General features: G+C 32.7%; 1 protein-coding gene across 1 annotated transcript in view; it reads left to right on the top strand.

The window, feature by feature from the left end:
• Nucleotides 1-8,514, top strand: part of LOC111050816 (Down syndrome cell adhesion molecule-like protein Dscam2) — a gene marked incomplete in the record, with an annotated part of 322,193 nt that extends 313,679 nt beyond the window's left edge. Inside the window, 1 exon segment of the mRNA XM_039442229.1 lies at nucleotides 2,428-8,514. Coding sequence (XP_039298163.1) covers nucleotides 2,428-2,686 — 259 coding nt within the window.
• Between the last annotated feature and the right edge of the window lie 6,407 nt (nucleotides 8,515-14,921).

Raw genomic sequence — 14,921 nt, 5'->3', positions numbered from 1 at the left:
TATTGCTATCGATAAGATAAGGCTGTACAAAGGCTAAAAATAATATTTCTACTGGATATATTTTTCAAAGTTTTTTAATTCGTATATCATCAAGCTATCAAAATGAAAAAGTTTTCTCAGATCATTAATTTTTGAGATATGAGCGCCTAAAGTTTAAATTTTTGGGACTCATCATATTCAGAGGATAAATTCTTCATGGTATTGTTGATTGAATAAAACACATTTTTCTTAAATATTAATTTTTGAGAAAGTTATTCAATTTACTAAAAATTATTTCTGATCATTAATGGTAAATTGAATAACTTTCTCAAAAATTGATATTTAAAAAAAATGTGTTTTATACAACCAACAGTACCTTGAAGAATTTATCCTCTGAATCTCATTGATTTATTTCTTACCGAATTTGAAATTTTCTGTCCCAAAAATTTAAACTTCAGGCGCTCATGTCTCAAAAAATCGGAAAAACTGTTTTCCTGAGAAAACTTATTAATTTTGTTAGCTTGATGATATACACATCGAAAAACTTTTAAAAATATCTCCAGTAGAAAGTTTATTTTTAGCCTTTGCACTGCATTAAGGTGGAGAAAAATGCCAGTTTTTAGACACTGATAATGATTGGGCAACAAATTAAGTGATCGAATTTTCAACTTACTGCCCAATACTGTAAAAGATGCTCTTTCCCTGAGATTTTTCAAGACGGTTAAAACCATGGCTCTTGAAAATATTGTGTCTACCAGAGCCTACTCAGCTGATGTATTGTTCCACTGATTTTGTGAATGTGTGTTATATCATAGTAATTTGAATGTGATGTTTTGAAATGAAATTGGGATGTAAATGTATTAGTATTGACAGTTTGTGTCGGTTTTATTGTATGTATGTATGTTTGTATGTATGTATGTATGCATTGTATTGTTGGTGTATCTTTTGACGATTTTCAATGTGACAGATTGTGCCATGCATAACATCGAAATGAAAAATAAAAAAATAGAAGCCTATGAATAAAAAACCAATATTTCTTACTGATTTAGAATTTGAGAGTTCAGAGTTGATTCAAATCATACATAATGACAAATTCATTGATTGACATTGTTAATATAATACAATGCCTTCTGTATAATGAAGCTGATACAGGTTTATCTGATGAAATATCAACTGTTCATTCTCGTTAAAAATTATCAATCATATTTTCTCCGTCAGGAAGGACGCTCGATCTTTTCCCACCAGTGGCGTCATTTCACCAAACTGCTAGGTGGGGGGGGGGAAAGCCAAGAGGTATTGGGGGGGAGGGATGCCCCCAAAGGATAGAGGGTTCTGGGTTTTTCCCCATAAATGTTACATTCGAAGATGTTATTATATGCTTAATTTTTTCCAGTTTTATACAAATGTGGTTGAAGTATCAATACAAACATATACATTATTAGTTATTAAATCATGAAATATTAATTAGAAATATAGGTCTACAGAGAGACCCTAATGTAGGGATACACTGAAACAGATTTCTTAAAAATCATGGAAAAAGAAATTTTTTTCTTTTGCAATGACAATTTCAACAATTTAATTGGGGATCATATTCTAATTGGAAAATAACTTTCAGTTGGAAAGCTAAAGAAACATTACCCTGTTCCCATAATTCTCACCAACTCTGTACAAACATTTTTGATTGTCTGATTGTGCCCTTTCTTTTGCTTTCACTGTGACATCTTGCAACTTGTTAATTCTCATAAAATTTATGCAATAACTCACTTATTGTGCCCTCATCAATAAGTGTACCCATTCTATATTCAAGCTTCAACTATACCACTGAGAAAAATATATTCTTTATTACTCTGTACCCGTATCCATACTTTCAAGGCAATTTTGCTACATTGTTGATACTGTAGAAGGAATAAATTATACTACTGCTGTTAAAAAAAATTATTAAATCATTATGAGATTCTAAGGATTCATGTAGATAGACCCGCATTTTTATTATTTATCTGATCCTTGGGGGGGCCTAGCCCCCCCCCTGCCCCCTAAATGGCGCCCCTGTTTCCCACATCCTGCAACCAACGTGTTCTCGGGTGACCTCTTTTCCTCGTTCCAATTATAAAATGTAAATTTCTTATGAAATGTGTAACGTTTCAATTATGAATTTCATTGATATTTTTTGTAATTTTGATTGTACTTTTTGGTGTGCTTATGAAATGTGTAACGGTTCAATTATGAATTTCATTGATATTTTTAAATTTGTTGTAATTTTGATTGTACTTTTTGGTGTGCTTATGAAATGTGTAACGTTTCAATTATGAATTTCATTGATATTTTTTGATTTGTTGTAATTTTGATTGTACTTTTTGGTGTGCTTATGAAATGTGTAACGTTTCAATTATGGATTTCATTGATATTTTTAAATTTGTTGTAATTTTGATTGTACTTTTTGGTGTGCAGACTCCAGCAGACATCTTCCTTCATAGTGGCCGCCCAACTGGAACCACCGACTGGCTTTACTGATGGCCACGAGCAGAGCGAAGCTGAATGCGACATCAACTCCGCGCGTGGCTACAACGGAATCAAAAACAGGAACCGTGGGAGCCGTGAAAGCCGTGAGGGCCGTGAGAATCGTGAGGGCCGTGAGAATCGTGACTCTCAGCATCAGAGACGCCATTCCTCCAGGAAGCGCTCAAGTAATTTTACCATTGCTGTGTAAATCCTTTCTTTACAGGCACTATGTCAGTGGTTCTCAAACTTTTTACTTCAAGCCCCCCCTGCGTAATTCATCTGTAAGCCGGACCCCCTACATGTATAAGCATAGACTACTATTTTATTTATTTACTCTTATGGCTTTTATCGGCAGAGAGATCCTTTCGGATGTTCTGCCTTGCCGTATTACCCAATGTCATTTCCTATCAAAACTCAAGTTTATAGGTTATGTCTTGGGTTCTTCATTTTTCTCAATAAAAATTTGCACTTTCACTTCCTGAGTTACTATTTTGTAAATTTTAAAATCAAGAAAACTATTTTCAAACACAAAATCTAGACTACTTTCAATCAGCATAGACTACTATACATGTTGTACGTACGTAGGCCTATATACCTACATATTTTACAATCAATATTGATTCAGTTGAGTTTTGCACATTCTATACATAACCCAATGTTGCAATAGTTTCAATCATAATAAAACAACAAATTCTATACAAACAATAAATTATAATTTATTCATGTACTACAGCTACTATAGTACATAGTTGTTATTTTTGTTTCTCATAGAAATTAACAATATAAAGAGCGCCAGTGTGAAGGATGAACTAGTTTTTTTTTTGCACAGAGTTTGTTAAAACGAGGTGTCAGCTCCGATAACACTACTCTAAGTTCCTGGGTCACATCCAGTCTTGGTCTATATTCACTTTTCATGGCAGCTAGAGCAGATAACCCACAGTTTCACACGGATAAATTGTAGCAAATGGAGTCTATATCTTGAATGCTTTTTACTCAAAATTGGGTGTTCCTTTTGCACACCAATCCAGAAGGATGTGAGAGAATATCCTTCAAACTTCATTTTAAGTCATCTTGGAGATCAATGAGGTTTTGAGGATCATGTTGAGGGAGCACTTATTGATTGAGAATTTGAAATTGACAATACACACATGTAATTTTAAAAATAGAAAGATTGCTTATCGTAATTATTTTAGAAGTAAATTTGAAACATTCTCCAACCAAGCTTTGCGCCCTCCCCCCTGAGCATTCATCGCGCCCCCTTGGGGGTCGCACCCCACACTTTGAGAACCACTGCATTATGCCATGGTACAGCGTTAGGGCCTATTTCACAAAGGTACAAGCATTGTTATCAACCATGGCTACGGACAAGTACTTGTAGTTACAATTTTTCAAGTACTCACGTTTCATAAAAAATTATGATCTACAAGTTTACAAGTTTACAATTTTACAAGTCTACAAGTGCTCCAAAAGTATACATAACCTATTTTGATGATAATTTCCTTTTTTCATGCTTGAAAAAGGTTACTTGTACTTTTTAATAATTACTTTGAAATTATTTGAAAGCAATATAATGCTATTTGTACAGTCTACTTCATTGATTGCTGAATTTGTAAGCTACACAGTATGTACTGTGTGTATATATAGTATTCATTTATTCATAGACAATAGATACAATGCAGGTAAAAACAACAGGCACCTTAATTTGGAATACACAGTCTAGAGGTTATGTAAATGATAACTTATTCACACACTATTTTGAGTCCAAAAGATGTATGTACTACAATAATTTTGAATTTATCAGATTAATTATTTATTAATTAATTATTTATTAATTAATTATTTGTACTATATATAATGTATACTATATAATACTGTGTACTATAGTACCTACACATAACCTATGAGGTAACACATTAATGACTATTTTGGAGATTTATTAAATTAAATTTCCCAATGCATAAATTTTCAAAATAATGAATTTAGAGGGATATAGGGCATTTTTGAATATTAGAAATAATCATTGAATATTGTAAATAGTTTTAATGATCACTTGTAAAACCTTCACATAGCTTTCCACTTCGGTAAAAATGTCATAGTTACGAACAAGTAAGTTTGACAAAAATTGTTTGCTGCAAAGAAAATCTTCGTGAAACAGGCAAAATCACTAGTTCGTAACAAGCAAATCACCTGTAGGTTCATTGTAAGTTTAGAATTCTGCTTTTGTGAAAAGCTTGTAATCAGCTGTTCTCCAAAACCATGGTTGGCAACAAGACTTGTAACCTTGTTTGTTTGTCTTTAAAGCTTCCCAGAGACTCAAATCAGAGTATAGGAATTGTCAAAAATTAATAATACAAAAAAGAAGAAAAAAAATCACTAAAAGGAACACTCTTTACACACAAACTCTTCTGTGGTATAGAATATTCCACAAGCATCAAAAAACTTTTCAACTCCTCAAAAGCATCGATATTTTCACAATTTTTCAAATGAGTAGGAAGAACCTAATTGTACCTTTGTGAAACAGGCCCCAGATATTACTCATATAGGTGCGTACAGGTCGAGCAAGAGCGGAACGCGAACAGAGCATTTAACAGAGTTCGAGCTGAGCAAGTTCTTTTTCACACATACTTCATCACTCTTCAAATACTTTCATAGTAATAAAACGGATTATAGAAATTAAATAACTGTATTTATACTGTACCGTAAGTAGACTTATTTAATTTCTCTATGACTCAGTATACCAAACTAGAATATTTCCCTCTGAATAGAGAATTATTCTATATAAATGCAATATACAGTACTTCCTAGGTCGAACCAACCAATAGTTGCGCATGCGCGGTTAACGTTTTTGTTACGATCTCTGTGTTAGCATATAAAATTTTAAAAATTAATAATTAATTATTTAATCATTAAAATTGAATAATGTAAAATTATAAAAACATTTTTAATAATAGGTACAGCATATTAGAATTTAGAGGAAAGAAGCCAAAAACACCCAACCAAAACATTCACCTTTCAAAACATTGACAGTCATAACCATTTTTGTAATAAAACATCAACATAAATGAAACAAACATAATAATTATCATCAATATTTATTATATAAACATAATGTATTATTATGCTACCCATCAATCCCCTGGTCTGTACGCACCTTATATAATTAATCAGTATTTTATTTTTGTGTATTGAAAAATTTATGTGTAAATCCATTCTTTACAGGCACTATGCCATGGTAAAGAGTTAACAGATATTATACTCATATAACTAGACGGATAAGGCGAGCTGCCGGCTAGTTAAGTGAATAGATTATAAGTATATAATTAATCAGTATCGTACTTTTGTGGATGAAAGAAAATCATGTGTAAATCCACTCTTTACAGGCACTATGCTATGGTACAGAGTTACCAGATATTAATCATATAACTAGACGGATAAGGCGAGCGAAGCGAACCTGCCGGCTAGTTACTTATATAATTAATCAGTAGTGTATTTTTGTGGATGGAAGAAAATTATGTGTAAATCCACTCTTTACAGGCACTATGCTATGGTACAGAGTTACCAGATATTAATCATATAACTAGACGGGTATGGCGAGCTAAGCGAACCTGCCCGCTAGTTACTTATATAATTAATCAGTATTTTTTTTGAGGATTAAAAATTGATATGTAAATCCATTCTTTACAGGCACTATGCTATGGTACAGAGTTACCAGATATTAATCATATAACTAGACGGATAAGGCGAGCGAAGCAAACCTGCCGTCTAGTTACTTATATAATAGATGTTTATTATATTTTCTATAATTAAAAAAATTGATGTGTAAATCCATTCTTTACAGGCACTATGCTATGGTACAGAGTTACCAGATATTAATCATATAACAGTTAGTTATAGTTAGTAGACGGATATGGCTAGCAAAACTAGCCTTCCGGTTAGCTATTTATGTAATAAATGTATATTTTTGTGAATTCAGTAGCCTAAGAATCTGTTCTCTTGCTGTTGTTACTACAGCAAACTCTACTTATTCTGGTATCTTACTCCAGAATCATTCTCAAATTTTCAAATCAATCAAGTAGTCGTGACGTTCAACAAATAGTGTTGTTCTTCAGCTGTCAACTTCTCAACTGAATCATACATATCTTGCTCATATTTTCTGTACAATACTTCGCATTTCATTTCCATCAACTCATGTTCTATTGTTTATAATTATGAAGTCTCATGCATGCAAATTTGAACTTCTATGTAGTCACTACTATAATCAGTTATCAATATTGATATTGTGAAATCAATCTAATTGATATATATTAATGATTCAACGAGCTTTTTTATATACCCACTTTCTCAAGAGTTGAAACATTACTGTGATCCCAAAAGCCTATTATTATGATGTAAATTAACTATTATAAAATACATAATTTTATTGCAAGTTTCAATGTTAGGCTTCCAGATGGATGAGTTTGAAACGTTACAAGAATCAAAATGAAAATAGACGCAACTGTTCATAAGTGTTATGCACAGGTCTATTCTTATGTATTCCATCTATGACATGGTTTGAATAACTTGTTCTCAAGAAGTTTGTAAACGTGGATCAACTATTGACATTGAAGCTTGAGTTTTGTTGTGCCAAATGTTATTCAATAAAATTTAATATATTCGTACGAATTTATCCCAATTCGAAAATATCAAACGAATTTATTCAACCTTTAGAATTAAGAGTTTAGATCTAGAAAATATTACGAATGTGCATTTAAGGCATTCTTTAGTACTTTTATCGTAAACTTGTAAATAATTACTTGAAACTTATCCTCGTCAGAACTGGCTTCTTCCACTTACTGGGAGAAGTATGTGTACTTGGGTTGATTTGTACATTATACTGTACTGAACTGATAGTGGTTATGGTGGGGAGGATTCCCATTTGAGACGACTTGTACACTGGTGTGTACATTGTCAGCTATCATATAACAACAACTATACAGATAGCAGTGGCCACAGCTCAGCTGTGGAGTTCTTGAAAAGTTGTATTCTGAGAGAGAGGTCAGGTCTGAATAGAATGAAATCCAAATGTACATTGGATCTGACGAGGTTACATCCTGTGAATTTCTATCTCTTGAAATGATATGAATGTTGGTAGTTGTTAGTCTATAAAATCGTTACATTATTGTATAAATTATGGCTATTATTATTTGGATCGATGTATAATCGTTGAAATACACTCAGAAATTGAGAAATGCCATAATTATACTGAATATTTTATCTGTTAAGATTATAAACTTGTTGTCTACGTTATCGGTTTCATGGTGTTGTTACCCATGCTAATAAGTAGTTGTCCCCCTCTCCCCGCCAACTGTAGCCTATTCAAATCATGAATTTGGGCTTTAGTGTGTAGGTTGGATTGAATATAATGTAAAATATTTTTCAAGTATCTGCGCTCGATATCTCAGTTCGAAGACATCTCTATTGTCGAGAATGTTGTCAAGGCAATTCAAAAGTAATGTTGATGAGTATCAGACGTTAGCTCGAGACAATACGTCCGTCCTTCCTGTAAGCGTATTGTAATAGGAAAGAGCAATGTTACCCTAGAAACAATACAACAGCACCTGAAACAAAAAAAAATACATACATTTCTTTTAGAAGACAACAGTTACTGTTCAGTTTGAAATTTTTATTCTTCATAGAATCTAATTTACTGTATCTATATGGTACTGCCCAGAACTGATAAAATATTTTGATTGAACTCTGTAATTGATAACATACTTTGATTGATCTCTGTAACTGCATGTTTATACTCTTTTTTAACTGCAAGAAGTTCCTACACAATAATTTTTTATTTTTTTATTTTTCTGAATCAATAATATTTTATGTAATGTTAAAATAATAAGTTCATACTAATATGATGAGTACTGTTGTATTCACGCATTGCCTAAGGAACAAGTAGTCTATCGAACTGAACTTAGATATGCATTTTTCTAAGCGAGATACTCATAATAATTTTGTACATGGTTGTATTGATGTCAATAAAGTTTTTGTAAAGTGTAATCTGTTTGTGTTTTATTTCAACCAATCCTGGATCCAAAACTTGAAATGAAGCACTAAATGTTGAAAAGGCATCAGTCATTTATTTCATATTTTTACATAATCTGGTTCATTGATATTCGACCTAATGTTTTGGGTTGAAACGGCATCATTCCATGCATTATTAAAGTCACAGAAGGCATTGGAAATAACTTATTTTTGTTAAAAGGGCATCAATCAGTGACTGATGCCTCTGTAACATTTATTGTGAAATCTCACTTCACATATGTGAAGTCTCACTTCGAAAAAGTCAGACTCTTTCCTGACAATTGCCCAGACCAAAACTGAAATTCTGGCTGTAGATATCTTGGATTTCGAGAAGTGGTGGGGAAAATACTACAAAAAACAACATAAATATAAAAAAAATAAAAATCTCAGTACCGTACCCTTTTTGAAATATTTTATTTTTATGTGATAAAATATTTCAAAAAGGGTACTGAGATTTTTATTTTTCTTTATATTTATATCACAAGTAGCCCTATACAGAAAAGAGATAAAGAAAACAACAGTATCCATCGAAACAGCCAAAGAAGAGAAAAGCAGAAGAATATAAACTGTGGCACAAGTGCTCTGAATCATTTTTTATAAATCTAACAAGAAAGGCTACATCACAGCTCACCGTTTCATGCAGTTATTTGTTGTTTTCCACAAATTTACTTCTTGTGACTGAAGCTCTTTTAACATTTAGCGCTTCAAATACATTTTACAGTTTCTTGATAATTGAATGAGTGAATAACGACAGAAAATACATCAGGGTGAATGCATCAGTTATCAACCATTTGAAAAAAAAACTGTTATTCAATAATATCAATTGACTTTGGTTTTAAATATCAAATTTTGATATTCATGGAGAAACTATCTCCATGCATTTCGAAAGTTTTTGAAGAATATTCAGAAAACTTGTGAAAAAATAATAAATTATTCTGAGTTTGACCAGTAACAGAATATTAGTAATACAGTGGCTTGGTTTTATTGGTTGTTCTCATTCAGAGGAGCTTACTCCTGAGTTCATTTTCTCTGGAGTTCATCCACAAAATTGGCTGAAAACAAAGCTTTACAAATATATCAATATCAGGAAAAAAATATTCATACTCGAGTATTTCGATAGGTATATTTCAAAGCCTAATAATTACCGATAATTGCTGGTACCCTTATTTTATTTTATACACGACCAGTTTCGATTAAATTGCAATATGCTAGAAGGGGCTAGGGTCCAGGTAGAGTTATGTTTTATGTTTGTTTGTAGAGTTAAGGTAAAAGGAAAGGTTTTAGGATTTTGCTTTTCATTATCAAGATAAAATTCCAATTTCACGTCAAAATTACTTTTACTCGAGTTACTTTAGATAAATCCAAGAATATTAGAAAAATCCCTGTTGAAAATCTAAGTTTCAAGCAGCCAAATTCCCTCAAACAAGAAAGACAAAGGGAATTTATTCGTCAAATAATAACTAAGTATTCTACTTTAATGACAAGTTCAGCCAAAACTGGCCGTGTCTAAAATAAAATAAAAAGAGGATTCTTGTAGTTATTTCTATCCAAATAAATATTGAGGCTATTAATATCACAAAAAAATTCAATAACATTTACTTTTTTCCTCTTATCATCACCGTACAATGCCCTCTTCCGGAATAATTCCATAGACACATTTGAATTATAGTGGAATTAAAATCTTCCGAATCGGAGAGATATGCGGAGCAGAGATAAGTATGGATTTTGATTTTGATTTTTCTGAACTTCGATTTTTTCTAGAGGAAATTATTCTTCTTCCTAATTGTACAGTAGCCGCGTTGTTGCCGTGCTAGAGTGGACATCCTACTGTATTCTTAAGTGTTAAACACCCCATGATCCTATTGCTCAACTTGGCAACCGCGCTTGCTTCTATGCGTGACTCCATCCATCGTACTGGACATCAAACGTTGTACATCCGTCGATCGATCCAACCATCGTACTGGACATCGTACAATGGACAGTACATCCATCGATCGATCCAACCATCGTACTGGACATCGTACGATGGACAGTACATCCATCGATCGATCCAACCATCGTACTGGACATCGTACGATGGACAGTACATTCATCGTACTGGACATCGTACTATATTCTTCAATGAGTGTTCAACACCCCATGATCCTATTGCTCAACTTGGCAACCTCGCTTTCTTCTATGCGTGACTCATTCAACTCATAAACTGGTTCTCTATAAATATATCTCTGCTCCGCATATCCCTTCACGTTGGAAGTAGTTTCAATTCCACTATAGAACTCTGTTGATGATGCTCTCCTTACGCTCGGATATTTTCACCTTCCCCAAACAATCAGCTCGACGTTCTTCAGTATTTCATACTTCTTGTGATACAAAATGATGGATGAACAAAAAATTCATTAGCTGAGAACCAATTTTTATTTATTTTTTTTCCAATGAATAAATAAATAAACTAACATGGAGTGAAGAGGAATCAGAGAGGACGAAAAGCCGGATATTATAGAGAAATATAAGGAATCTCTAAGGACGATGAGGATTAGGACAATAATAAATTTAAGGACGACATAATAGAAACCGTGGGAAGAGACTTGAGATAAAGATGGAAAATCCTGGACTTGGCCTGTGTCCAATACCGTAGCGAGCCTATATAGTTTTCAAAAATGTATATAGTGATAGTCTAGTGAATATATAGTGATATAATCTATAAATGAATGATAATTCACTTAAAAACGTCAGTGGAAAGGATAGGACTACATAATATATTGCCAAGTCCCTGCTGATACTGCCACCTTATAACTATAGATAGATATTGTTATAATTTGGAGTATTGTATTATGAATTTTTCTGATAAATGAAATCATTATTTATTTATATTTTTGTTATAGATAGAAATAGGTGGGTGAAATTGAAACTACTGGTAGGCTATAATAAGTATGTAAAAACTTGTGACACATATTGGAAAATCTAGACAAATTCAATCCTTGCATCCTTGAAATTCTAAATTCGTGGACACCCCTCCCTATTTTTTAAGGGGCTGACCTTATTTTTCAAGTGTGGTCACACCTCTAAAAATATCAGGTGTATAATATATTCAACCTAATTTGAAAGTCAATTCAAGATAAAATCTTTAGACCCTAGATGAAGGACACAAATGTCCTCTGCACAAAATCATATAGAATATTTTCTGTCTTTTATTTTTTTAAAAAAGTCGAGAAACCGCTGGAAATCGCAAAAAACCGCCGATCTCAAGCGTACCTTATGTTTTTGACGAAATTTTAAAGCTCTCAATACAAAATCTGTACACTAGTCCAGTCAATGGTTGTGGAGAATGTTTTCCTCTTTCCGCTCCCATGAATCGTTTCCCTGATTTCAGTACCGTTCAAAAGTTACAGCTGATTGAAAAAATGATAATTTTCATTTTCTCATTTTTTCTGCGATTTTACTATTATCCAAGAGTCTCTAAAACGAGTAAGATACATGAGAGAAACTTGCGATTGGTCTCAAATGGAAGAGAATTACATGCTCTATAAGCTACGTTGCTTTAAACCCATCTTGCATTACTGTTTATTATCGAAAAACTGTCGAGACTGAAAATGAGGAAAATATCGCAAATTTCTTGATTTTTTAAATCAAACGTATCTTACCTCACGATAATATTTTTACAAAATTCATCTACCTCACATGAAAGAGGAAATTCTGTTTTTCAAATCAAGACCAAGTACCATTTTTTATCATTTCGGGTTACCGAAATACACAGTTTTTAATATAGAAATTTGCCATTTTTCTGTGTATTTGAATAGGGACTAAAATACACTAAAAGTGGATTTTTTAATTTTTTCATCAAATTTCAATTATGATACATGATTTTGAACCGCCTTGACGAGCTGAGAAGAATGAGCTGTAGTACGAGGAGATCTGATCATTCTGTCGAAAGTTATAAGTGTTTAAAGTTTTGATCCTTGACGTATCCTTATGACGAACCCCCCACTAGGAAATACTGGAATTAAATGTTTCTAACGTGTGATTCTCATAGAGAATAACCCGCGTGAGATGATTTTAGCCGAAATATGTGGTTTTTGTTAGGAAGGCCTTGAAAAGGTACTATAATGAAAATTTTGTATTTTGGCTGTAGGACATGATTTTCTATTTTTGGGTATATGCCCCCTCCCCCCACTACTAAATTCGAAAATTCCTAAGGGATCCTGTTCATAATGAATTTTTCTTTCACGTAATGTGTGGTTTTTCATTTATACTAGAAAAATATCCATGTTGTATAGGGTAGAAATGGTAGGTTTGCATAATTTTGAAAACCCCTTAAAAAATACCCTTTTTTTTGAAAAATCGTAGCTCCGGAACCAGAAATGGTAAAGTCCTGCGAGACCACTCAATTTATTGGAAATTTTATTTTCTTTGATTTTGTAAATAATGATTTTTCTTGAGAAACTCAAGGTTCACGAGATAAAATGGGAAAATTGAAAAAAGTCCGAAATTTTGGGTTTTTGGGGGTTTTGGGCGTGAAGCCGCCCTCTGGCGTGTCAGCAAATTTCAGATTCCAATTAAACGCCCCAAAATACATATAGAACCGTCGTGAAAAATTCTTTCAGGGCTGTTTCCTGAAAAACGACCATTTGACTGGACTACACCCTTAAATTTGAACCTTAGTATCAAATTTGAATATTTTTTGACAATAGTTGTTTTCGCTTGAAAAGCTGAGAAAACTATAAAAAACGTCGACTCCGAGCGTATTTTTAAAGCAAATCAACATTCTATCATTTTTTTGATTTTTGGAGTTGATATGCCGATCCCAGGCGATCCACACAATATTTAAATCGAATTCAGCCCCTAAAAATGCATAAGAAACTTATTAAAACGGAACATTTCGAACTTTACCGATTTTCCTGGGCTACGAAATAATATTAGTAAATTATCAAGTTATTGTAACTTAAAAAATAATAGAATAAAGTAATTGTAAATAAATAAATAAAATACAAAACATGATGATGACGAGATAAGCTGCGTACACATATACGCTCTTCCAACCCGCACCGAGCACGCTCCTCCCTCGTACCGCCCTCGTACCGCCCTCGTTCCTCCATCGAACTACAGTCTCGCCGCCCACGCACCCATCATGAACGTTACGGAAGATGTTAGATCTTCTCGCGTTCCCCGGTCGAACCATTGTTGCTCCCCGGTCGATCATCAATCGCTCTGCTGGAGTGACGTTCGGTTGCGTACGCAACCTATAGGCCTAAAATAATAAAAGATGAATAACAATATACTACGATATGGCAGAGATGCGCAGTCGCGCAGTAGTCTCTTTGCGCAGTGTTTGTGTTCGCGTGCCGAAAAAGCCGATTGTTGTTGTTGATTGTTGTCAATTTGTCAAATAGCACTTGAATTTGTGGAAGAATCTTTGTGAATTTCGTTTCGTGTAATCTGGATTATCGCCATTAATAATTAAGGTAACATTATAATGTTAAAAATAATCATTATTCATAAATAATTATCAAATCAAGCCTAAAGTTTGATTCGAGTTAATTCTTTTCATTTGCAAATCCAAATTTGTATGTAGACATTTGAATAAGTATTGTTATAGGTAAGGGTAGGGTATTTCAATATTCTTTTCTAAATCTATTCCTCTTGAAGTAATTAATTTTCTCAAAGTAATTAAAATAAACTAATTTATTTCTTTTTAGTAATAAAAAGTAATTGAAGTGAACTAAGAGCCGGTTTCCGAGCTCGGAATTTATAGGTAAGTTATAGTCTTTAAACAAATTTGGACTAGAATATAAAAAGAATTATCGCCATAATTAATTAAGTTAACATTAAAATGTTAAAAATAATCATTATTCATGAATAATTATCATCAAATCAAGCCTAAAGTTTGATTCGAGTTAACTCTTTTCATAATCAAATCCAAATTTTTATGTTGACATTTAAATAATGTATTGTTAGGTTAGGGTAGGGTTTGGGTATGATATTTCAATATTCTTTTCTCAATCTATTTCTCTCGGAGTAATTAATTTTCTCAAAGTAAACTAAGTTATTATTTTTTAGTAATAAATAGTAATTAAAGTGAACTAAGGGACGGTTTCTGAGCTCGGAATTTAGGTAAGTTATAGACTTTAAACAGCTGGAGTCAGAAATTTGGCTTTTCAAAAACGAGGCATTAAGTCATTAAGATGTTGCAGTAAATAGTTGCAGCAAAATAAATATTTATCTTCTCATTTCTGTAATTGGAAACGTTTTTCCTTGACGAAATGAAGCATTCCTGAATAATCCAAAATAGTTGAAATTCCACACTATTTTCTTTTTATTTTATTTTGCGTTCAATTTTCTAGTTTTTCGAAATTTAATTTAAACGTGACTTTGACTATGACTACGAT

The sequence above is a fragment of the Nilaparvata lugens genome, chromosome X (genome assembly GCF_014356525.2).
Source record: "Nilaparvata lugens isolate BPH chromosome X, ASM1435652v1, whole genome shotgun sequence".
NCBI classification, from domain to species: domain Eukaryota; kingdom Metazoa; phylum Arthropoda; class Insecta; order Hemiptera; family Delphacidae; genus Nilaparvata; species Nilaparvata lugens.
The sequence above is the reverse complement of the archived record's forward strand: the minus strand, read 5'-3'. Positions and strand labels throughout refer to the sequence as shown.